Source organism: Kryptolebias marmoratus, linkage group LG14, assembly GCF_001649575.2.
Source record: "Kryptolebias marmoratus isolate JLee-2015 linkage group LG14, ASM164957v2, whole genome shotgun sequence".
Taxonomy (NCBI): domain Eukaryota; kingdom Metazoa; phylum Chordata; class Actinopteri; order Cyprinodontiformes; family Rivulidae; genus Kryptolebias; species Kryptolebias marmoratus.
In genome coordinates, this window is record NC_051443.1 from 23426976 (window position 1) to 23450664 (window position 23689).

General features: G+C 41.1%; 1 protein-coding gene across 3 annotated transcripts in view; it reads right to left on the reverse strand.

Moving 5' to 3' along the window:
* Positions 1-6473: 6473 nt before the first annotated feature.
* dpysl2b (dihydropyrimidinase like 2b) overlaps positions 6474-23689 on the reverse strand; it is a 28151-nt gene continuing 10935 nt past the window's right edge. For 2 of the 3 annotated variants that reach the window (XM_017425510.3, XM_017425512.3), the window contains exons 2-14: positions 22074-22162; positions 21706-21890; positions 19809-19973; positions 19188-19249; positions 17579-17659; positions 17294-17362; positions 15820-15940; positions 15027-15183; positions 14786-14927; positions 14539-14709; positions 12320-12499; positions 12034-12199; positions 6474-10162 (exon numbers count right to left, since the gene is read on the reverse strand). In XM_017425510.3, coding sequence (XP_017280999.1) covers positions 10071-10162; positions 12034-12199; positions 12320-12499; positions 14539-14709; positions 14786-14927; positions 15027-15183; positions 15820-15940; positions 17294-17362; positions 17579-17659; positions 19188-19249; positions 19809-19973; positions 21706-21890; positions 22074-22162 — 1680 coding nt within the window. In that variant the 3' untranslated portion in view covers positions 6474-10070. Of the gene's footprint in view, positions 10163-12033; positions 12200-12319; positions 12500-14538; positions 14710-14785; positions 14928-15026; positions 15184-15819; positions 15941-17293; positions 17363-17578; positions 17660-19187; positions 19250-19808; positions 19974-21705; positions 21891-22073; positions 22163-23234; positions 23304-23689 lie in introns of those variants that run through there. The other variant, XM_017425513.3, reaches the window with a different exon arrangement.

A 23689-nucleotide genomic window follows, 5' to 3' on the forward strand; every position in this document is an offset into this window, starting at 1 on the left:
GCCTCCATCAGTTCTGATATTATTTATGGAAATAAATGCACCAGCTTCCTATTAAACATGCGGCTCTCATTTTTGGAGCAGCAGCAGATTCAAAGAGTGTTACCGCCGCTGTCACATTAAGGCGAACACCGTCATGATAAATGGATCCAGGCTACCATTACTGGAAAGATGGGGTTGAACCTAATCAGTTGACTTAGCAAAGTGATATGTCATTATGAAGTGATTATGATTAATTACGTGGAGGCAGCAAAGTAAAACAGATGACAGGAGTTGTGACGGCACCAGGGAAAGTCAGAGAGGGTTCATCGTTCTCAGTGAGGAAAGAAGAGTTTGTGTCAAACTGGAGGACTTCCGAGAAACTTCTGCAAGACTTCTCTTACGATGTCAGGATTATTTCAAGTGCCTGCAAAAATGAGATTTCAAGAACACTCTTAAAAGCATCCCTGGTGGCCTGTAAGAGTTGCTCTTTTTGTAAGAGTTTTGTTCCAATCTGCTAAAACGAATTACCTTAAAATTTCCCCTCCTGGCACAGCTGTTGAAGCGCCTTTTAGCATTGTTTACTTGAAGCATTTTCGGTCTCGATAAACGTTGGGGAGATACTTTAGAAGGCGTGGAGGTGTCAAATTCTGCCTGCCCTGATTTTCTGTAGAGGACAGTTTAATATTTGGTTGCATGGACCAAACAGCAGCTGCAAAGGGAATTTAATTGTCTCTCTAGCTGTGATGTAATATCCTTCTTGCTATAACATTGAATTATTTTCCTAATCAAACATGAACATTAGGCAGGGACGTCTTAATGAATCCACAGAGTAATCGCTCACTGAGCAGTTTACCTTCACTAGACACAAATGCGACTCCAGATGTTAATGTTTGTTGGATTATTTTAAAGATTTTATACTATATATGGCACAGTTAGCAGTGAGTTGTTGAAATAGGGTCCAAAACAAACACAGGAGGCAGAAATAGGATGAAAATGTAGAACTCGAATAAAAGCCATATCGCTCGGAGCTCAAATCAAAGATCTTCCATGATCTGTTAGCCCTCAAATTATGTGTTATAGATGACTGTCAGCTACTACCACACCAGGGCTTAGCTCCGTATCTGTAGAACTGACTGAGTTAGAGCCATTTTTGTCTTGGCTAAAGTGGATTGCGGCAGCCATCTTGAACTGCTTACTCCAAGCATTAAGCATCTGTAGATGCACATTCAAATGATTACTTTCTGAAAAGTTTCATTACAATCCATCTAGTGGTTCATGAGATATTTTGCTAACAGACAAACATAAGCAGTTACATGATTACCCTCCTTACATAGCAGAAGGCAAGAAAGACAAGTCAAAACTGAGCGTGTGAAAGATCTGACAACAGGAAGTGACAACACTGACAGCGTTCATTCGTGAAAGACTACAGGTGTGCTGATTACTAACAAAGTACAGGTGGTATGAAAGGAGCTTGAGGAAGACACCTGGTGAAATGAAAATACCAAAAACAAAACAAAAGGCAAATTGCCTTTTCTGCAAAAATGCAATGTGAATGCGGAATGAGTTATTAAAGCCAAAAGTAGCAGAACTGTAAAAGCTAACAATAGCAAAACGATAGCTGAAAGCACCGTAACACAAAACAGAAAATGTATGCTGCAGTAGATTTTAAAGAGAAACAGGGCTGTAAAGGAAGTGAAGAGATCTCAGTGAATTGTTATGGGGAAAATATTCCAAAAATAAAGATAAAATATTGTGTAAATTAAAAAAAAAAGTTACAAAAACCAAAAAAATCAGAGCATCTATCTCCTGAATGAGCTGAATGTTTGGTGTAAGAATGGCTAAAATAAAAGAAAGTCTGTAAAAATAAATAAATAAATAGTTATGCTAAATCAGGATTCAGAGAAGAACATGACTCAACGAAATAACCCTAAACTAAATGTGTCATGGTTTTCCACCTTAACTCGTGCACCATTGCATGAAGCGAATTAAGACATTCAAGCAAACAATATAGTTTCTGTAACGTCCCAGAAACAAACATTGTTGGATATCGTTTACGACGGGGATTCAAATCCTACCAGTGCATTTCCTAAATCTGCCACACAGTCTTTTTGATTCTGCTGCCAGAACATCTCAGAGGACTCTGTGGATGTCACTTTGGATTCAGAGTGTCACAACGCCCCCACCCCGAAGAAAAAGTGATGGTTGGAGCAGAGAAGAGGTGAAGGGTGACTGCATGCTCCTGGCTATCACCTGTCAGGTTGTCACGCTGTTCGCTCTCGTTAACAGGTAACTCTGTTTCCCTCTGGATTCAGCCTCCATCTTGGTTCCGTCCTCCCAGCTTTTCACTTCGCACCAGCGGGCTGTAGAAATCATCACTGTCATTAACTGGAGCTAACGTTCTCCTCAGCATCAGTAAAAAACGCTCAAAACTTTGTGTTGCACCTGCATCCTCCATCCACTTCCTGTTCCATCAGCCTTCTTTTCCAGCAAACTCTGGTTTGTGGTCCATCTTCGACACATTTCGTTCTCCAAATTATCTGCAGAGGAAAGAACACACAGGATTTAGCTTTCCAACTAAATCCCTTCAAACGGCAGTTGAAGTTTCACGAGCCTCCCTTATGACAGTCTCTTTGTTTGCATTTTGAAGTTTTGAATCAAAACAGTGGATTCACTGACAAAAATGACCTTATAATTCACAGACAGCATGAGGATCTGACAAAGTGTGAAGGAAGACCAGGGCTCTAAACACACAGAGGGGGAAGATGAACATAAGGAACAGGTGTGATGATTGCAAACCTGCATCAGGTGGGACAAGGTAACTGAGAAAGGAAGAGATTTTATTTTACAAAATAAAACAGGAAGCACATAAAACCAGCTTGTTGGACACAAACTGAATATTTATTCTTTGAGACTGTTTCTGTGTGCAGGTATTTTTGTTAATGTCTTGTTTAAAAAGGAAAAAAATAACATTTATGCATTTATTACCAAGATCGTGAATAAAATTAATTAAGTGGCATTTCTTGAAGCGATCAGCATATGTGTTGGGGACGACTCTCAGCTACTACCACACCAAATCTCAGTTTATAATCTGTAAAACTAAAAGATTCAAAGCCATTTTTGTGTTTGCTAAGGTTGATCAGCTGTGGTGACCATCTTAAATTGGTTTGACTCCAATTGAACCACTGGTTCATGAGATATTTTACTAACAGGCAGACAAACAAGCACACGAGGCAATTACGTTATTGCCTGCCCTTCATGCTGGCAGGGGATGCATATCTTTTGGTGGCAGCTTTAAAACCTCCGTGAGACTGCACTGAACAGGTCCTTGGAGGAAAACGTATTTTGATAAATTATGCTTTCAACATGGCTTCCCACACTCTGAGATTTGAGTGGCATTCAGTTAATGCGGTCTTGTTGAACACCCTTTTTTGTTGTAAAGCAAAATGGTGACCAAGTGGAAAATCAGCGTGTCCGTCTAGAATATTCTCCTTGCAGAAACCAATGAAATGCAGCCAATTTGAATCTGTTTTTGTTGTAAAACTTGAAAATTTCCATAATTTCCCCTGAGCGTCATGGGACCAGTAATGCCTTCGGGTGCAGTTACTTTACAGACAAAATCACAACCAGAAGCTCATCTTCTTAATCCTGAGCTTTAAAATCAACCAAAATAAATTAAATTACTCGTGTCAAGTTTGGTGGTCCATGAAAAACTACAAACAACAAAATATTCTGATGCAGAAACAATGAAGGACGCAGTGAGGCTCCTTTATTTTAGCATTTGATATTTAAATAACGAGTCATTTTTCTCAGTTAGGGAATGATAACAAAAATACATTTTGTATGCAGCTGTGAAACATGACACTAATCGCTCTGTGACTGACATCCCATGCCTCTAATGCTGCTCCATGTTCAGCATGTTGTCTAGATTAATGGATGGAGTCGACAACAACAGAAATACTGTATTTAACAGACCCTCCATTAGTGACCACTAGGGGTCACTGTGGTGAAATGCGCACTTTATCACTGATTACTCTGTTTAACTGAGTAAACTGTTCCAAAATCATTCAACATAAGCAAAGAGTTTAAGTAGAAGAATATGAGAAATGTCACAAATGGGAGACAAAGAATGGATTTGCAGCACTGTGCAAAAAGTTTTAACCCACCTGTACTCGTATCCATTTGCTCCCAAGGAGCCAGGCTTCCTTAAAGTGGATTTGATGAAAAGTTTTACAGACTCTCTGAAGGTCTTTGGACTTTCGCTGTCAGTACCTGTCCATGACAACACATTGTGCAGTTTGTGAATAAAACGTCCTTCAAAGGATCATCCACCGTGTGACAAGTTTTCAGCTGATAGCTCTTCAGGAATCATCTTGTTGGAGCTGAAATCTGTCAGACTGTGTTATCTTTGGTACCTTTCATAGATCCAGCCCAAGAAATGGGAACAAATTTTCTCCCCGTGACAGGCTGCTGGCAACAAAGAGCCTAAAGATCCCATTTAAAATGAGTTCTTTGCTAAGTTTTCTGTCCTGTGCAGAAAGATAACCCTGGGTCATCTCCAAGAGCCTGAAAGTCACATTCCTCGAAAAATCTTCAGGTTCTGGACTGAGAGGCTGAACGACTATTGATCAAGACCACTTTGAAAGATTTTAAGAATGGCTGACCAGTTGGAAAAACAAAGTAAAGACTTTCACACAATGCAGCAACTTTAAAAAAAAATAACTCACTCAACAGATTCTGTGAGCTTCAGATTAGGCTTTTAACAATCAACGGTTCAGGTTCACAGCATGTGTTGCTGAATTCTTGCACATTTAAACCAAGTAAAAGGTGATTTTTTTTTTATTTTTTTTCCCAACAAGCAGCTGCTGTGGCAGCATGAAGGATTTACAGTACAAGAAAGAAGCTTGGAGAAACGGGCGAACAACATGCCAACACTGCCACCTAGTGCAAAACATTCAAAGCATTCCTTCCCACATTCACAGACAGTCTTATGTTACAAGTCTGCAGAGACAGGCATGAATTAAATTAGATTAAATGCTTCTGCTCCTTCAAGGATGAACCGAGTGCGTGTACGGTAAGATAATCGGTCCATGCTTGAGTTATTACAGGGCCTTTTGTGGTTTGTCATAGAACAGCTGGACACACAGAAGATCTGGAAATCAATATCCTGATTGGAATTACATCACTCTACTGACTGAGATATTATTAAATTATTATTAAAAGCCTTAAACAAAAGCCACATGGGGGTTCAAAATCCACTGTGTGGGGAGAAAGTCACAAAGAAGCAAAGGACAGTCAACGTTAAACCCAAAGAGATCTGCTAAAAGTCAAAATCTTGAAAGGAAATCAACGCAGTTTGACATGAAGAAACCAGAAAACAACAACTCACAGCCAGTACCAATTCAAAAATGAACTAAAACAGCTAAAATGAACAGAAAATACACATAATTTTGAGCAGATGAAACTCAAATGGGTAGAAAAAAAATCTTTAAAGAACGTAAAAAAAACTCAACTGAAAACAGGAAGCAAGCAAAACTAACAGAAACCAGAGAAATTAAGTTAATGCCGAGCGCTGAATGACTGCTAAAACTTACTGAAAAAGCTGAAACTAATCACTAAGAGAAGCGAAGCACTAGCTATAAGCAGCCAAATGCTAGTTGAATGTAGCATAATGCTTAAATAATTAGGAATACACAAGCTAAAAGTATGAAAAGGACACTAGAAGCTAAATTAGCAAAAGGCTAGCTAAAAGTAGCACAAGAAAACAAACCCAATGCAAGTATATGGAAGTAGATTTCAAAAAGATAAATATTTTTAGAAGAATTGAAGCTATCTTAATGTATTTCTATGGGGAAAATAATTTTTTTAAAAAGCTCAATATTTTGAAAAGCATAAAAGTTACAAAATCCAAAAATCTTAGCACCCATCTCCTGAATGAGATGACTGTTTTCATGTATGAACGGCTAAAATTACACAAAGTATGAAAAACAGAAGTAGTTTTTCCTCAGTTTTAGCTTAGAATGACTTATTTGTTGAATTAGAGCTACCAATATGATTAGTCAAAAAGAACAGGGTTATTAGATAATTACAACTTGCTTTGGTGGTAGCTAGCTGAGCTAACTAATATTAGCATCAGCTAGCTAGCGCCTGATGTCATGACAGGAAACCAAATTAAATGTTTAGTGCAAATTAAAGTTGTTAACAAAGCCAACCAGGTTAAACATCTTCCCACAGATTGTTTCTACTATCCTACCTTTACTAATTACATCCTTAAAAAAGTGGTCTAGTCAGATTTGGCCAACTTCTGGCTTAAAATGGCCGACTGTGAAGAATGAAATGCGTCATTTCCGGTTGAAACCACTGGGTCAAACTGCGTGACCCAATATTTGGTCTTTAACTCAGCAAATGAGTGAAGAAAAGAACCCAGCAGTTTGTTTTTTTAATCGTTTATTTTATGACTTGGAGTTCTTGTTGTTCCTTTTATTTTTTTACATCACCATTCATGAAATCTTACACGTTTTTTTTTTGTTTGTTTGTTTGTTTGTTTGTTTGTTTTTCCCATAACAAGCAAGCATCCCAGAAACCCCACAGCCACCGAGACGAACACCATCACACAGTTTCACTTTCACAAAGGGTGGGGGGAAGCTCACAGAGAGGGGTTAGGGAGTGTGTGTGTGGAGGGGGGGGCAGGAAAGAGAAGGTGTTCAACAGCATCAACAACCTCAGAACAGAAGGAAGAACCTGTCAGTCTGCAGCATGTTGTGTACATACATGTCACTCTTATATCATTAGGATAATATGGTGTAGAAAAAGCATCCAAGCTGACAGAGCATCAAGGGAGGGGTGGGAGTGTGTGTAAACTGGGGAGGAATGGGACTCAGAGCTGTCGGTTGGATTTTAAAACCTAAAATCATGTTTTTGGATGTTTTATTTGTGTTTATAACATCATCTGGAGAGTGTTTTTCTGCTCTGATCCTTCGTTGTTGTTGGGGTTTTTGTTTTTGGTCTGGATTCCTCGCGAGCCACAGCAGGATTGTGAGGCTGCACTGCAACAGAATCGTTTTTTTTTTTTTTAATTAAAATAGGGATTTTAGTCGCAGAGCAGAGTCGAGACAGGTTGCCAGTGGCAACCGCCGATCTAACGAGCGTTGCCATGACAAGCGGGGAAAAGCCGAAACGCTGTGAGAGAGGAGCGGTTTGTCGCCAAGGCAACGGCCAGAAACAACCGAAGAAGCACAAGGAAGAAAAGGGGGCGAGAGTCGCTGCCAAGCCGTGTTAGAAGCGGTTGGGCTTCACCCTCACTTTCCCTCCAAGGAAAGTCCAACAACACAGAAGTAATTTAGAGCAAAGTCGAGGCGGAGACGCTCGGTCCTAAGATTTTGGTATTTTTAAAGCTTTCTCGTTTTCCTTTTTGAGGACGTTTTGCTTCTCATCCTCGACGCTTTTTCAACTCAAACCGAAAAGTGCAAAGTCCCAAGCTTTAAAACTTTAAAGCTGACCTCCGTGCAAAACGCTCGCCCTCCCCTCCCTCCTGAGGGTCATTAGGGTCTTTGCTCGCCTGTCTCCAAGAGACTCGTTCGGTCACAGAACTCATGCAGCTTATTTCTCAGTACAGGGATTTAATTAAAAATCTAAGCATGCATATCCATATGTTTGGTGATAAATATGTTACGTATGTTTTAAATGAACCTGTATATCTATCTATATAAATTGTTAATTTTAGACGTGCAAGATGCCAAATAAATTCAATTTTACATCAATTAAATGGACAATGAAGTTATTATTCTATTCTAAACTGACAGGGGTTGGATTAAGAGCTGCATTGTGTGAGTTCAGCTCACATAGCTGCAGTTTTAAGGCTTGGGACTACAAATGTATCAGTTTGATTTGAGCAACCCCTTCGAATGAGAAGCCAAACAGCGTAAAAGACAAGAAAAGTCTAGTTGTTTTCATAAAACACAACTCTTCGTGTATTAAAGCGCCTTTAACAGAATTCAAATGATGCTAACTTGGATAATAAGACAGAAATAAGCTCTTCTTCCCTTATGCTTTGGATTTTTTGGATCATTATTAGATGCTTCCAGGTTTGTCTTAAAGATTCCTAAAGGCTTGCATTGATGCCGAAAGAAAAGTGGCAACTTTGTTCTCGCAAAAAAAAAAAAAAAAAAAAAAGTTTGAAAACTGCAGAATTTAAGTGCAGGTAAAAGTGCTAATAAAGAAACTGGCTCCAGGTTCTGGTCCAAATCTGGACGAGCTTTTTGAGTCTTATGGGGGGGGGGGAAGAAATGTACTCAAAAGTCCGGAAAAATCGAGTTCAACGGAAGCCGAATCGTGTTAAAAACAGTTTAAACTGAGTATGAGCCGACAGGTCGGAACTTCTCAGAGCGACATATAAACAGGTCTGCGGTCCCATCCCTCACACATCAACAGCACACAAGTTAAATACTAACGTTAGCTCGTGTCTACTTTCAAGCAGAAATCATAGTGCTCAGCCTTTAGGCACCTATATAGTTACAGAATAACACTAAAAAGCAGTTCGACAACAAGGTAAAAACTCTAAAACATAAGTACATTTCAAGATATCAAGCTTTTTTTTTCAGCTTTACGGAGGCTCTATCTCCTTGATGAGGCCCCTTGAAAGCACAAAAATCTGGCACCTTTGAATCGGTTTATCCTGGCTATTTTACATGTTTTTTTTTTTTTAATTTTCTTTTTTTTTTTTATCTTACATCCTTCAGTTACCTCCGAAAGAATTAAAAAAAAAGAAACAAAAGAAAGAAAGAAAAAGAAATTCAGACTATCGTTACAACTTCCGTGGGTTCAGGCACATAAAGAGGAAGAAGGAAAGAGGGGTTTCTGATGCGAGTGGACGGGATATCGGACGGCTTCTGCGAATCTGGACCTTCGCGATTCAGGAATGCAAGGTGAACGGAAAAAATGAGCAGCCGAGTAGTGAATGGCACTTTCCCCGCACTCGTAAAAGTGCTCTAAAAGAACAATAACAGATAATAAGGCAAGGAAAGGCTCCGTTTGACCGAGTAAAACTGTGATTAGCGAACGTTAATCTCAAGCACAAATTCTGCTACTTATTTATAACCAAATAACTGAACAGTGAAGCTGCCAAAGCTCCCTCCACTTCGCCACGTTCTCCAGAACTCTTACACCTTCAGAGTTTAAAACGCCAAAATCAAAGACGGTTTTTAAATATTTCAACTCTTAAGGCAGCTCTCATAGGAGCCCATCAACCAAACACTGAATCGAAGTGCAGTTAAGTCGAAGGATTATTGACCTGACTGCAAAATCATACAACTGTTTTAATTAACAAACACGTTTGCATTTGGCTTTTTTTAAACAAAAGAATAAGAAAACATTGCAGAAATTGTTTTGTACCCATTCTACGTTTCACCCACAAACGCAAATTTTAAAAAATACAATAAACATCCTTCATAAACTTCATCCTACGCTCCTAAAAAGACAGTTCAGCTCTTTTGAAGTGGGGCTCTGTGGAAAAGGTGATGAACAGTTAGTGTTTTACCTGTTGTAGATAGCTCTTTGAACAACCTCAGCTTGCAGAAATAAAGTTTAATTCTGTTAGATGTTAGCTTATAAATCTGACAAGAAGCTATCTACAGCAGGTAAGATATTAACTGTTTCCACAGAACCCTGCTTCAAAACATTTGAACTATCCCTTTAACTGCAGTAAATAATTTCAGACTCACCTGGACCCTCAGTAAAAACAACAGCAAACATCAAAAAACAAATGGCAGAAAGAAAGTACAATAAAACAAAACAAATAATGAATTAAAAGTGCACAAAAAGCAGTGTTATTTTTCTCTTTTTTTCCATCATGAGGCAGAACTTATTGTTTTTTTGTTTGTTTGTTTGTTTGGAGGTGTGTCCAATGGGAGTCGGGTATCGAGGAAGAGGAAAGTGTGAAGAAAAACCGCCAAGGAGGAAGTGTTCAACCCAAGCTGGCGCTTCGATTCGCAGCGGACGACGTGGCGCTTCCCGTCGATCCCGCTCGGCTGCTGAACTTTGACCCGTGCATTTCCTCCTCGGCAGGTTTGGGGGGGTGGGGAGAAGGGGGCGGAGCTCTAACCCAGGCTGGTGATGTTGGCCCTGCCGCCCGGAGGAGCCACGATGCGCTGGGTGTTCCTGCGGGGAACGTTGTCGTCGATCTGAGCGCCTGTGTGAGCGACGGGAGGGGAAAGAAGAGTTTAGAGCTCAGTCTGCGGCTTTCAATCAAACCAGGAAGTGGTGAAGAGAAGCCCGCCGGCTCGTTTTCATACCCGAGCCGTGCGCAAAACGGCGGGGCCTGCTTCTAATTTCGGCAATAAAGAGTTACTAAAACAAACTAACAAGCAGTTTTACTACCTGACTCATCGACCACGAGAGGAAATAAACCGAACACACACTTTGTAAAACGTAACTGGTCCAAAAAAATAAAAAAAAATAAAGTTCGAGTCCAGTAATAATTAAATGTTAAACTCCATCTGTTAAAAATAACGAAGCTCCATTTGTCATGATTTTCCATTTGCAAGAGTTAAAAGGTGCTCATTGCAACACCATAAAAAAGAAACAACATCCTTACTATTTTTCCCTCATACGGATGAATAATGTACCCTTAAATTAAAAAAATGTGTTTGTTTACTTATAAAAACAGCTGAAGTGACTAAAAATAGGTCAACTTTCATGGAAGAGCCACCTGGGATTGAGAAGTCTGACGATTTTAACGTATTTTTACGTATCCGTGCTCAGATTTGTTGAGTAAAAGTGCTCTGTTTACATTGCGTGCAGACCCTCGTTTCAGAAATGCATGTCTCTATATTCAAACTGCACCGTTTGAAATATTCCAGGATAACTTGTTTGATTTCATAGTCTGCGATGAGTCCCTTAAGGTCCAGTGGTGGTGACATGCTAGTTTATCTAAGCTATGGAAAGTTATGGAAAATATTTGTATTTATCGCAACTTTGATGACCGGTAAGCATCATTTAAAAATGTATTCAAAGTCTGCGTTAATGAGAGTCAGAGATTCTCTTCTAAACTAATATTACTTCTAAGAAAATAATTCCACGTTATACTGAAAACTAGAGTTTAAGTATTTTTTCTTGGGTTTGTTTTAGTGAATGCAGAGCTGCTGACCTCTAAATGTCATAAATACAGTATTCTGCCTGAGAATTTAGGTCGTTTTTATTCCTATATAACTTAAAAGGGATGAAATATTCAATTATGAGTTTTAACATGACACAAACTTTCATTTCATCAGATCAGACCACAATTAATGGTTAGAGACTTATAGGTTAATATTGCCCCTTTTCCACCGGCTCTAATTCAGAAGTCGGGCTCTACTCGGCTCTACTCGGCTCTACTCGGCTCGGCTCGATAAAGAATGCATCGCGTTCACACCGGCCAGCTTCGTCGGTAGCAGAGGAACGCCTCCTCGTGTTGTGGGGGGCGGGGCCGCGGTGCGGGGGGGTGTGCTACCGAAACTTAGCGCAAGTTGTGTAAACAACGGAAGCACTATGGACAACGTTGGCCCTGTGTTGTTGCTGTTTTTTAAACTTATGGGGATTCTCCTGAGACTTCAGGAAGAGAGGCGCAGAGGAAGAAATGCTCTGGATGCCGCCATTGTTGCGCGGAGTAGGACAGCTGTTATCCTCCGGAGATTTCAGGCTTTACAGCGCCTTCAGCTGGGGGACAGACGGCAGAAACGTTGCAGAGTAAGCTAACGCTGTTGTTTATATTCCTACCGTTCGCTCTTTATGCTCACATCTGGCCACGCCCACGACCAATGAGTGAACAGGAGCTAAGCTTGCGCCGCCCACCCGGCTTGCCCTACTCCGAAGCAGGGACCAAAGAAGCAGGGACCGGCCTTGAAAAACTGCAGATGTAAACGTTCGCAAAGCAAGCCGAGTAGAGTGGAGCCGGGACCATTAAAGCCCGTGTAAAAGGGGCATATGACATCATGCAGCTCCGTAACAGGCTTAATTTAGTTTATCTGACGACAGGAACAAGTTAAAAGAGCGCTCCGTGTGATTGTTGATGATGTGACTGACCGGACAGGCTGAAGCCAGACTGGTGCAGGTTGCGGACAGGCTGGTTGGGTTGTTTGGCGGGTGAGGTCTTGGCAGAGGAGGCGGGAGTCATGGCTTTGGGAGTGACGGACACCTCGCAGACCGGACCGTCGTACAGACCCCGGGGCACACCCCTCAGCTCGGCCAGCTGCATTGCGGGGGGAAACGGGAAAACAGTTCTCTACTCAACAATTACGAGTTATGATAAATAGACTTTGACACATTCGACAATAACGCCACACATCCCAGCAGAAAGAACGAACCGCACCCTGCTGCGAGCTTTTATCCTCTTGTAGACGTAGTCGGGGAAAGGTTTGCGAGCCAAGAAGCGTCCCGAGCCCTCGGTGGCGTGGAGGGTCCCCTCCTCTAAGACGATCTTCCCCTGGCTGATAACCACGAGGGGCCCGCCGCGCACCTCCAAGCCCTCGAAGATGTTGTACTCCACGGCCTGCCAAGAAGAGGAGGCGCAGCGACGTCAAAGTCAAAATCACGAGAATCATACTTCCTCACATCATTTCTCACATGTTTCGTCTCTGCTTTAAGATTTAAAGTTAGCGTTTCTGCCTAACATTTTTGCTTCTGTGATGTTTTACGGCAGCTGCTTCTCCCTCCTAAGACCGGAATCAACATACTTACAGCAGAACCGTAAAGAGTCAGAACAGAAATAGCTTCAAAGAAGGGATACAGTGATTCACATCCTCAAGACAGGTTTTTTCCCTCACACCGGGGTGATGTAACACCATGTAGCGTACGCCAATCCCCATTTATTTCAAAGATTTATGGGCTCTGGCTCATGTATTCCCTGCTAAACAGCATTGGAACATTATTGGACTTAAACATGGGCTGAAAACTACTTGTAAAAGTTGTTTTTTTCCTTAATGTCCCCATTAGCTTCATGCTAATAAAAAAAGCTAACTGCGTAGAAGGGAGGGAGGTCAGCCGATGAGGATGGTTGGTTTTAAGAGTGGCTCGAGTGTTTTTGTGCGACCTTCCTGGAAGCTTCTACGGCTACTGGAGCTAAAGCTGAGGTCACGGCAATCTGGCAAACTCTAACCCGACATGAGAAATTTGTTCATTTCGACGGAGCTCACCGGGACGGCCGAGCCTCCCGGTGAGCTCCGTCGAAATGAACAAATTTCTCCCATGGAACGAAAAGAAACCGAAGAACAGAGCAGGATCGGGTCGGGCCTGAGCTGAATGCTGAGTCAGCATTTCCCTAGGCTTTTATTTTTTTAAATTAAACTACCTCTGTACACTTCATGCTACTGCAGTGATTCATATATCAAGATAGGTGCTAAGATTTGTGTTTTTGCTCACTTTTAAACTTCAATTCTTTCACAAACATTGTTCCCTTTAAAATCATTTAGCTACTGTTCAGCCACCTTTAGCTTTTGGCTAGCTTTTTGCTACTTTTAGCTTTTTAGCTACCACTCAACTTTTAGCTTTTGGCCATAGTCATGCTCCTTTTAGCTAGCCTTTTGTTACATTTAGGTTTTTTAGGTTTTTGGCTAGTTCCTTGCTACGTTTAGCTTCCAGCTAAAAACATAAAAATGTCTGTTTTTTGTCTATAATTTGGATAGAAAGTCAAAATGTTTCGGGTTTGTAAAAGTTTTGGTAACTTTTAACAACTTTAACAGAGTTCCATCTCCATAAGAACGTCTTATAAAGTTAAAAACTGACCAAAAAATGCATTAAACTTACTTTTTTTTTAAACTAAAATGGTTCAAGATATCAAAAAGCTTAATAGTTTATTGATAATCCAAAGTCTTGTGATCTGTTTAAAGTTGGATGTTTTTTCTGGGTGGATGTTAGTTTTCAAAGAGCACAACGTGTGAACCACACAAAACAAAATATTATAACGATTACAAAACATGCAAACACCAAAAGTCAAAGCATCCAACTCCTCAAACAGCTGATCAATCTGACATTTGGTTGGCATCTGATGAGTTGGCTTTTTGTGTAGAGGGGAGACCAGTTTTTGTGCCAGAAAGATTAAAAAAAGAGATTGGTCTTTAGGGAGCTTTAGGGGTTTTATGTGAGCAGCTTGGAAGCCTTATAATTTCTCTTTCCTAAAAGCTACTGAAGCTAAAGCTGAGGTCATGGCAATCTGGCAAACTCTATAACCCAACATGAGCTCACCAAGGCTATCCGTTCACTCACACATGTGTAAACACACACTCAGCATGAGCAAACTTCTCCCATGGAAGGAAAGGAAACCAAAGAACAGAGCGGGATTAAGGGGGATCTGATTCTCAGAAGGAGCGCGGGAATAGATGCGCAGATACGGAGCGGTCGGTCTGCCAACAATCAGACGATGATGCGATTCAGCTCTCTGGCAGGTTTTATGAATGACATCACCCCCTCAGGGCTGGGAGAGGCCCACACCCTGTTCAGAAGTCATCCCAACCAACTGACAAACCACTCAGACCGACAGTGTTAAAAACATGAGTTCAAATCCACAACACTGCATCAAATGACGGTCCGTACCGAGTTGTGGCTCTTGGCAGAGATGATCTTCGTGATGTCTGGGTCCCAGAGGACCAGATCCGCATCTGAGCCCACGGCGATGCGGCCCTTACGGGGGTACAGGTTGAAAATCTTGGCGGCGTTGGTGCTGGTCACGGCCACGAACTGGTTTTCGTCCATCTTACCCGTCACCTGGAGGGAATCAGAGCTGGGTGTGAGTGTCTCACGCCGTCTGGGCTGCTCATCTCTCGCCTGCGTAAATACGTACCACGCATTTGTCCCAGATGATAGACATCCTCTCCTCGGTGCCGTTGACACCCTCGGGGATTAAAGTAAAGTCATCTTTGCCCACAGCACGCTGGGCGGTATTAAAGGGACAGTGTGCGCTTCCTGTCACCTGCAGGTCACCACTATGAAGGAAGTTAAGGGGTGCAAAGAAGATAAAAAAAAGGACTTTTTATTAACTGTGCTCCTCAGATAAATGTTTCAGGGTTGGATCAAACTTTTACCAAGACAGCAGGGAGTTGAGATAGTCCGGTGTGGTTGGGTCAGGACTCAGAGGAGGGGAAGTGACGTAAGCTGCGGCTTTGGCCCAGTTCTTGCTCCAGTAGTGTGAACCGTCTGTTCCCAAGCTGGCAGTGATCGGCTCTCCGTAGACCACAGTACCTGAAAACCCGTTATAGCAAGATCGCAATGATCGAAGGGACCATTTAAAACCTATTTATTCTCAGACCTTATCTGGACTGTATTCAATGAGCATCTCATCAACGTAAGAGGGATGTTTCCAAGTTCCTAAAATGCTCATAAAATCTTATATTATATTCATATTTATAAAAATTAAGATCAGAATACACAGTCATGCCTAGGTTTTTTAAAGTGCTATGTTTATTTTTTCAGAAACTTGGGACCTAGCAAAAAAATGAAAGCTTTAAGAAGTTCCTGGACAACCAGAATTTGATCTTACTCGCTGTTAAAAGTTTCAATAGTTTGGTAAAGACTGATACGATATGTGTAACTGTATGTCGTCAGCATAGAAGAGAAATGTTGGGTTTGTTTAACGACAGAACCAAGTGGAAACTGATAAAAATTAAACAAAAAACTAAATTTCCGAGAACTGACCCTTGTGGAACTCCGTGAGCGATTGCAAAACGAAAACGTTCCACCAGTAAAACAGGAAGAAAGCCAGTTGAGAACCTCAGAATTACATGATCAGAAGCTGCACTGAGGTCAGGAAGTGACCGAAAACCTCTCCTTTCGAATTGTGCAAGAAAAGTAAAACGATATTTAGTTTAACCATCTTACCCTTCTTCCTTGCCTGAGCGATGACATCAGCAGCGCTTTTGCTCATCACCTTGGTGACGTACAGAGGGCAGTTCGTCTGATTGGCTACGGTCACGGCGCGGTTAACAGCCTCCGCCTCCACCTGGACAACCAAGTCTTCTGTCAGACTAGAACTAAAAATCTAACTTTTATCCTTTTTTTTTTTTACCTCCTAGGAAGACGATGTCACGAGTTTCTGACCAATCATCTTTCTGTACTTACAGCCAAGACAGAGGAAAGTTGAATAGCGCACAATTAAATATCAAAAATAGTGAAAGATTTAAAGTTTTTAGGCTTTTTGTTTGTAATTACGTAAAAGCTAATGGCTTTTAGAATGATTGAAAACAGAAACAAATCACAAATCAATTCAGTTAGTAAATAAAGAGGAGCTCATGTTCCATTAGGTGGTTAAATTGGTCAGAATTAAACTATTTCTCCAATCTGAGGTCATTTACAGCAGGTAAGATGTTATTTGTTTATCACCTTTCCACAGAACCCTACTTCAAAACCTCCGAACATCTTGTATTAACCTCTGGTACAGTGGTTTTATTTAGTAAAAATTTGAAGCCGTACAGTAAACCCTAATAGAAGTCATAAAATTAGTTTTTACAGTGCTATGGATTCATTATTTTATAAAATCCTGGAAGAATGGACTGACAGAGGAATCAAAAAGAAGTGCCTAAAAGGTATAACGTTCGAAACATTATTTGTTTGTGAAAAATCAAGTGAAAAAAAACAGAACACGACAGGTCAGTTCTCGTCTAAATCTCTTTAAAAATAAGAGCGTATTTCCACAAATATTGGGTAAATATGCACATTTCATTTTGTTTAAATTTGTTCTCCATCCATAGCAACGAAACATAAGGTAAAACATTTCAGAAACATTTCAGAAATTAAATGAGAAAGAGGAAATAACATTCTAGCTTCTTTGACTTGGGCTCACACTCCTATTGTAGTTGTTTTGTCTGTTTTTCCAGATGGTTCTCTTCACCTTTTGATTAAAACATTAAAAATAACATCATTAATTACAATCAGGATCCCAAGCACCCAGAAGATTAGCATGCTTCCTCCCTCTGGGCAGTGACTCGTGTGGCTCAAGGAATGAGATAAAAGAAAAACAAGGAAAATCAGGTTTTAGCTCAAACATCTTATACCAGATGTCTCGATGCAAAATCCAGTCCTTTGTTTTGGCGTCTTGCTTTCAGAAGTACGATATTTGTGTGAGAAGGATGTGCTCCTATTGTTATTAATGCAAAAGTAGAAATATTAGCATGTATTTTGTAAAAAAGTGATCAGTTAGACGATGATTTTTGCACAGGAAGTGAGACATCCACAGCTTCAGTGTTGAAGTGTTCTCCTTCATTAGGAGCTGTGAAGTCTGGACTGGTTGAAGCCTTACAGAGCAGCAGTTTCTACAAATAAATGGTGGCCGTGAAGCAAATCCTCTTTGTCTCACCTCCTCAGGACGGCTCAACACGTGTCCCTCGGGCCCGGTGATCCCCTGCTCCAAAATCCGCCGCTGCTCCTAAACATACAAACGTACAAACGGTGGGAAACGTGAAACATCGAGTCACGTGCAGGAGCGCACGCGTTCCTCAGGAACAGCTCTTTGAACGACCTTCGGGAATGTTTATCCTCGTCTGTTAATAATTAGGGAGCCGGCGCTGTCATGACAGAGGAGGCTCGTTCGTTTGTGCAGCCTAACGTTTATTTAAAGCAGCGGATGTCCGGCGCGTTGTACCTCGGCGACGATGTCTCCATTCTCGGCGTGAACCTGAGCGACGGCTCCCAGATCGCGGATCACACTGAACACCTCGTAGACCTGCAACACAGAGAGAACCACACCGATGTAACCAGAAAGACAAAAAAAAGAATGAATGACTTAAGTTAAACCCATCAGAACAGAGGCTAAAAGGAGCAGAACATTAGAAAAACAGATGCTAAAACTAAAATTAACAAAACATGCTAACATTAGCACAACTGCAGATACAAGCAGCAAACCTGATCCTGAAGCTGAAGTAGCTAAAATTAGCATAAATGTCACTAAAAGCTAAAAGTAGGATAAGAAGACAAAACCAGAGCCAAAGATAACGATGTTTTAAAGAAATTAAAGAGATCCTAATGCATTTCTGCTGGGAAATTTATTTTAATTAAAGCTAAATATTTTATAAAAGTATAAAAGTTACAAAAACTAAAAGTTATAACACACTATTCCCAACTGAGCAAAGTATACAGAAGTAGTTTGAGTCCAAAAAACGTAAGAAAGAAGCTACAAACAGGAAATCAACAGCGTGAACGCTGAATCATTCAAAAAAAGATTGTCCCCAAAAATCAGCAGCCTTTTAATCAAAATAACAGAAAGCTGTGAGAAGACGGGGAAATGATCAGGATCTGTGGAGATCCGGTTAGGAGAACTTTTTAAGAAAGCCAGAATTAATAAAAAAAGTCAAAGTTTTATGGCGTTTTAGAGTTTAAGTCCTGAACAAGTGTGACTTTGAAGGTAAAAGTCATCAAATTAAAAACTTTAACTCTGTCCTCAACACAGATGAAGAAGCTGGCAAATGATCTAAAAATGTGATAAAATTGTGATAAAAGTGTAATTCTAATCTTTAGATGCAATGATTAGATGCAAAACTCTGCTGAAATTTATGCAAATCCAACAGCTAAGCACGGAAGTGGATTCATCATGATTTGGACTTGAGCATCTAACGCAGTTAAAGAATCTTACAAAGAATTAAAACTAGCATTTGGCAGGAAGAAAGGTGAATATAGAAAAAGACTCATTTAGAAGTTTGATTCATTTCTAACAAGCTTTTTGACAAATTCGGTGAATGTTTGGCTCCAAAGAGAAATACAGACTTTGAGTTTCTGTAAAGTCCTGTTCGATAAGTTCCCGGGAGGAACCGTTGTCGCTCTCCAGCCGTCGAACATTTAACGACAAGGAGCCGTCAGAGTTTAACACGGCCGACACGGATCCGTTTCAAAGCTGGGATTCGTTCATTTCAGCCCCGAGTCAGAGCGAGACGTGGCTTTTATTATCGCTTTCCCCAGAGAAGCAGTCAGACTCTCAGTGCGAGACGATGCCTCGCCAGCGAGTCACAGTGAGACGATATTTCCAATTTATCTGATTTAGTAAAAGAGAAGCTGAAAGCCTCAGTGTCGGATCAGCAGCGTACGCTAAAATCTAACAACTTTTACGCACATATTAAAGAATTTAAACCTGTTTCAGGTGTTATCTCTTTTAAAGAATGCTTCAAAATATATGACATGTCTGTTCATTTTTACATTCTTAGGTCTCCTTTTTAGAAATCGATCGCAGAAAAGACTGAAAGGAAGAAAAGAAGACCTACCTGAGCATCGGTGAGCTGGAAAACATCCTTATACGCCAGGTAGACCAGGAAGGAGTTCACACCTGAGGGGAAGAAAACATCAAACAGCATGAAGGGGAGGTTTAAAGCAGAATAACAGAGAAAACAGAACGAAACAAACCCTGATAATAAACTTATTATTGTCTCATTGAAGCCGTGACCTCAAAATGCTCGTTAACCTTTAATCTCTTTATTTATCTTTCTTACCAGTTGTTTTTTTATGAAAATAAAAGCAAGAAAACACAATTACATTATCACATATTTCCATTTTTATAACTCACCTTTATGTCTTTTTTTTTTAAATCCTCTCATGAGATTTTCATATTTTCTAGTCTACAACCCAGTGCAACTCTTTTTTATATTTTACTTATATGAGTAGGCGGGGCCTATTTAGGTCTGTGGAGCCAACCAATCAGAGCAGTCGATTTTTGTTTTTACAAGTTAAATAAAAGTTTGTTTCAAGGAATCATGACTTTTCTGTGCACAAGTAGCTGTAAAAATAATAAACAGCTTTGTTACAACGTTCTGCCAGATGTGGCTCCTATTCCCGCTCAGAGTTATTCCCGCGCTCCACGGCCGGCGGCGGGGAACTTGAGGCCGTACCGTGGTCCTTCACGAGCGTCTCCATGTCCTCCTGGATCCCCCGGTGCCACTCAGTGATGTCCACGTGCAGCGAGTAGTCGCAGCAGGACTTGCCGTCGGCCCATTCGCGCCACTGCTCGAAGGCCGAGATGAGGCTGACGCCGGGCTCTGGGAACACGTGGTCGACTGCAAACGAGAAAAAAAAAAAAAAAAAAAACGCACAAAGAAGCGACTCGAACTGAGCGTCCAGATTCAGGTCGAAAGACCGCTTATGGAGCAAAAAAAAAGACTTCGTTTCAGGAAGTTTGGGACTCAAAATGTTTTCTAAGGTGTTGCTGTTCACAGATTACAGATATGTCATGTAAATAACTGCGTCTGTGCACATGTGTGCTCGTTTGTCTGTTAGCAAAATATCTCACAAACCACCGGACGGATTTTAATGGAAGTCAACCAGATTCAAGATGTCTGCCACAGCTAATCAAACTAAAATAAATGGCTACAACTTAGTCATTTTTACAGATATTGCGCTCAAATTTGGTGTGGTAGTAGCTGAGAGTCATCCACAACATAAAGGGTGAGCACTAAAACACAAGACTTTCGTTTAAAAGCTTGGCATGCACGGTGGCGGGCGATATGCATTCCTTCCAGCAACGCTGCTCTTGACAGAAATGATCAGTTTCCATATTTTCTGACAGAAAGAATCATTACTTACACTGTAACTAAATGTGTTCTGCTTTATTGAGTATTTATACAGTACGTGCAATATGTTTGCATGTATAATTACCAAAAAATAGCAAAAAACAACCATTTTGTTTGTGGTTTCAGCATCACACTGCAGCGATCAGATCTTTTATATTCTGTGAGTTTGGCTCCACCTCATCAGGCCACATGGAAGAGGTTATAAACTGATTATTTCCCTGACTTCCTGCCCGGTGTGTGAAACGGTGCCACCCTTCAGGGCACGCCCTGCGTTTCTGACCCGTCCGACCCTGACTGGGTCTGCAGCCGTCAGCTCCCAGCCTCAGCCCCCCCCAGCATGCAGGGAGGGTTTGTTTTGTTGCCATGGAGGAGGAGGACGAGGATGTTTCAGCTGCTGATTCAGCGCAGGGAGGCTCGGAGTGACGCTCAGGGACAGAATTTACAGCTCGCCGCTTTGTTTTTCTTTCATTTAGCCGTGTATATTCTTCTGAAATCACCCCTAATGACCTTATTTTGCTTCCAAGCAGTCGGACGTGCTTGTAATCTCTTAAAGTGGTCCTGATCAACAGTTTTTCACATTTTTGTTTCTTTACTCTTTAGAACTTTGGCTGCTTTAAAACTCATTTTCTGCCCAGTTTGTGAACTTGACCGTGAAGTTATTTTGTGCAGCTTTAAAAATATACGAGGACAGTGGAGAAGATAAGGACAAACAAAGACATTTCCAGCAGATGTAGTGTACCTAAAGGTCATGTCGTTAGAATAACATGAATAAATCCATCCAAGCTTCAGTTAATTTCAGCCAATAGCTCTTTAAGAATCATCTTGTTGGAGCTAAAACTATTTTTGTCAGTCAAACTGTGTTACCTGTGGTATGTTTTACATATTTGACTAATTAAATAAGAACAAACTGTGTGTTTGCGACAGGAGGCTGGTAACAAAGAGCCTAAAAACACGATGAAGTCTACATTAAAAACACTATAATCTGAGGCTAAAATATCAATAATTCATACACAGGGTCCAACGCTTGTCCAATAGGAAGCTCATTTCTTGGTTTTCACCATCCGGCTCCTCAAAGAGACTCACAATTAAAACATTTTCCATTGAAGCTAATTAATAAATGAAGAACCATGGAATCACCGTGTGTCCAGACGCAGTTAGGACGGCTCTCATGATGAACTCTAACTAACAACAGCAGGTCTGATCCGCTGGTTGAACTCACTGATCATGGTGGTCCCGCCTGCCAGCGCCGCCTTGGACCCCTGGTAGAAGTCGTCGGCGGACGTCATGCCCCGGTCGGGCATCTGGAACCGCGTGTGCACGTCGACGCCGCCGGGCATCAGCATGCGGCCGTGGGCGTCGATGGTTTTCACCCCGCCGGGAACGATGAGGTTTTCCCCGATTTGCCTGAAAAACAACAAAAACAAACATTAAAGACTTGAGCAGATCCTTCAACGTGCTGAGAGAGCTTCTGGTGCTATCAGGTCAGAACATCTTTGGGTTTTTTTTGCAACGCTAACCCGAGGACAAGGGTTCACTTCTGTCACCAGAATGAAAAGCAACACGATGAAGAAAAGCCGGTCAACTCACTTAATGACCCCATCCTCCATGTAGATGTCAGCGCAGAAGGACTGATCATCGTTCACGATCTTCGCTCCTTTGATCAAGAGGCGGTCACTCTGGAGACAAACGAAGAAGATTAGACGCCAAACGCTTAAAAAACCATCTCATCGGTAAAGCTGCGGGGAATCAGAGGATTTTACAGACACGTAAACACGGTCTTACGAGGGCGAGTATCCGATTTGGATGTGGGATTAAAGGGCATTTATTTAAAAACACTGGGAAATGTCACGTAAAAGACCGGATTGACCTTTTTGGCAAAACAATATTAAATCTAAAACCTGCAGAATTTACACAGCTTAGCTTTGTTAGCCTTTCCGCTGAGGCGGGATCTCTTTTTCTGCAAATATCAGGGATCAAAAAAGGACTTTGAACAAATTTTTAAACATTTAGATTCAAGCTTCAATTTGAGCATCTCACATACTTTCAATTCTTTATTTATTATTTAACTAATTAACCATAAAACTACATGCAGACTAAAATCAGGTGGAAACAATCAGGTTTAAACAAGAGCTTCGACTGGACTTCCTGCTGAAAATGCATCATAACTAAAGGAAACAGTCGGGTTTGGATCAGAACCAGGTTCTTCTGGTTGGTTTCATGGTGACCGCTGAAATCTGATGAACTGAAACTGAGCTGTTGAAGCTAAATGAAGCAGAACACAAGCTAAAAGCTAACAGGAGCAAAATGCTCAGTAAAAGCTAAAAGTATCGAAAAAAAAACAGTTAAACGCCAAAAGTAGCAGAACAGCACCTACAAGCTAAAAATAACAAAGGCTAACTAAAAACTACAAGTAGCAACTAGCTAGCTAATAGCCATTGTAGCGAAATGCTAGCTAAAAGGTAAAATTAGCTTTGGAAGACAAATAAAGTTAAATATAGCTTAACGTTTTGATATACGATCAGCTAAAACAGCACAAAGTCTGCAGACGTAGTTAGACTGCAAAATGTGTAAAAATAAAGAAAATTAAAACAGGTAAACAATATTGAGATTGCTGAATCAGCATTCACACAAACTAGCATTTTAAACAGTGAGAAGAGAGGAGATGAAGAAAACTGAAAAAAACGACTTTTTTGGCTTTGATTCGAGTTAATCACAACTAAATCGGCTCTTATCTGATTATTTGATTACATCAAAGATGATTTAGATCCTCCCGCTGCTGGATGAGTTCAAGCTCTGCTTCAGCAACAAAATTAGGACACAACAAAACGGAGGCCCGCCTTCGGGCGCTCCCAACCAATAAGTCATTGCTCCCAACTGTCCGCTGTGATTGACAGGAGAACGGACCAATGAGAACGGGCGGAGTGATCAATCAGCGCTGTCTGTGCAAAAAGAGGAGGAAGAAGAGGCGGAGGGGGAGTCTATGGTCTGCCACTAACAACCCCTCCGGTTACTACCCTAGCCAGTGACGTGCGGTGAGGTTCATGGTTGGTGAGACAATGAGAGTCAGATTTACAAATATATAAATCCAAAATGGTAGCTTATTCAATTGGCTACTGGTTATTTCATATCTCATCAGCGTTCTTCACACACACTCTCTCTCTCTCTCTCTCTCTCTCTCTCTCTCTCTCTCTCTCTCTCTCTCT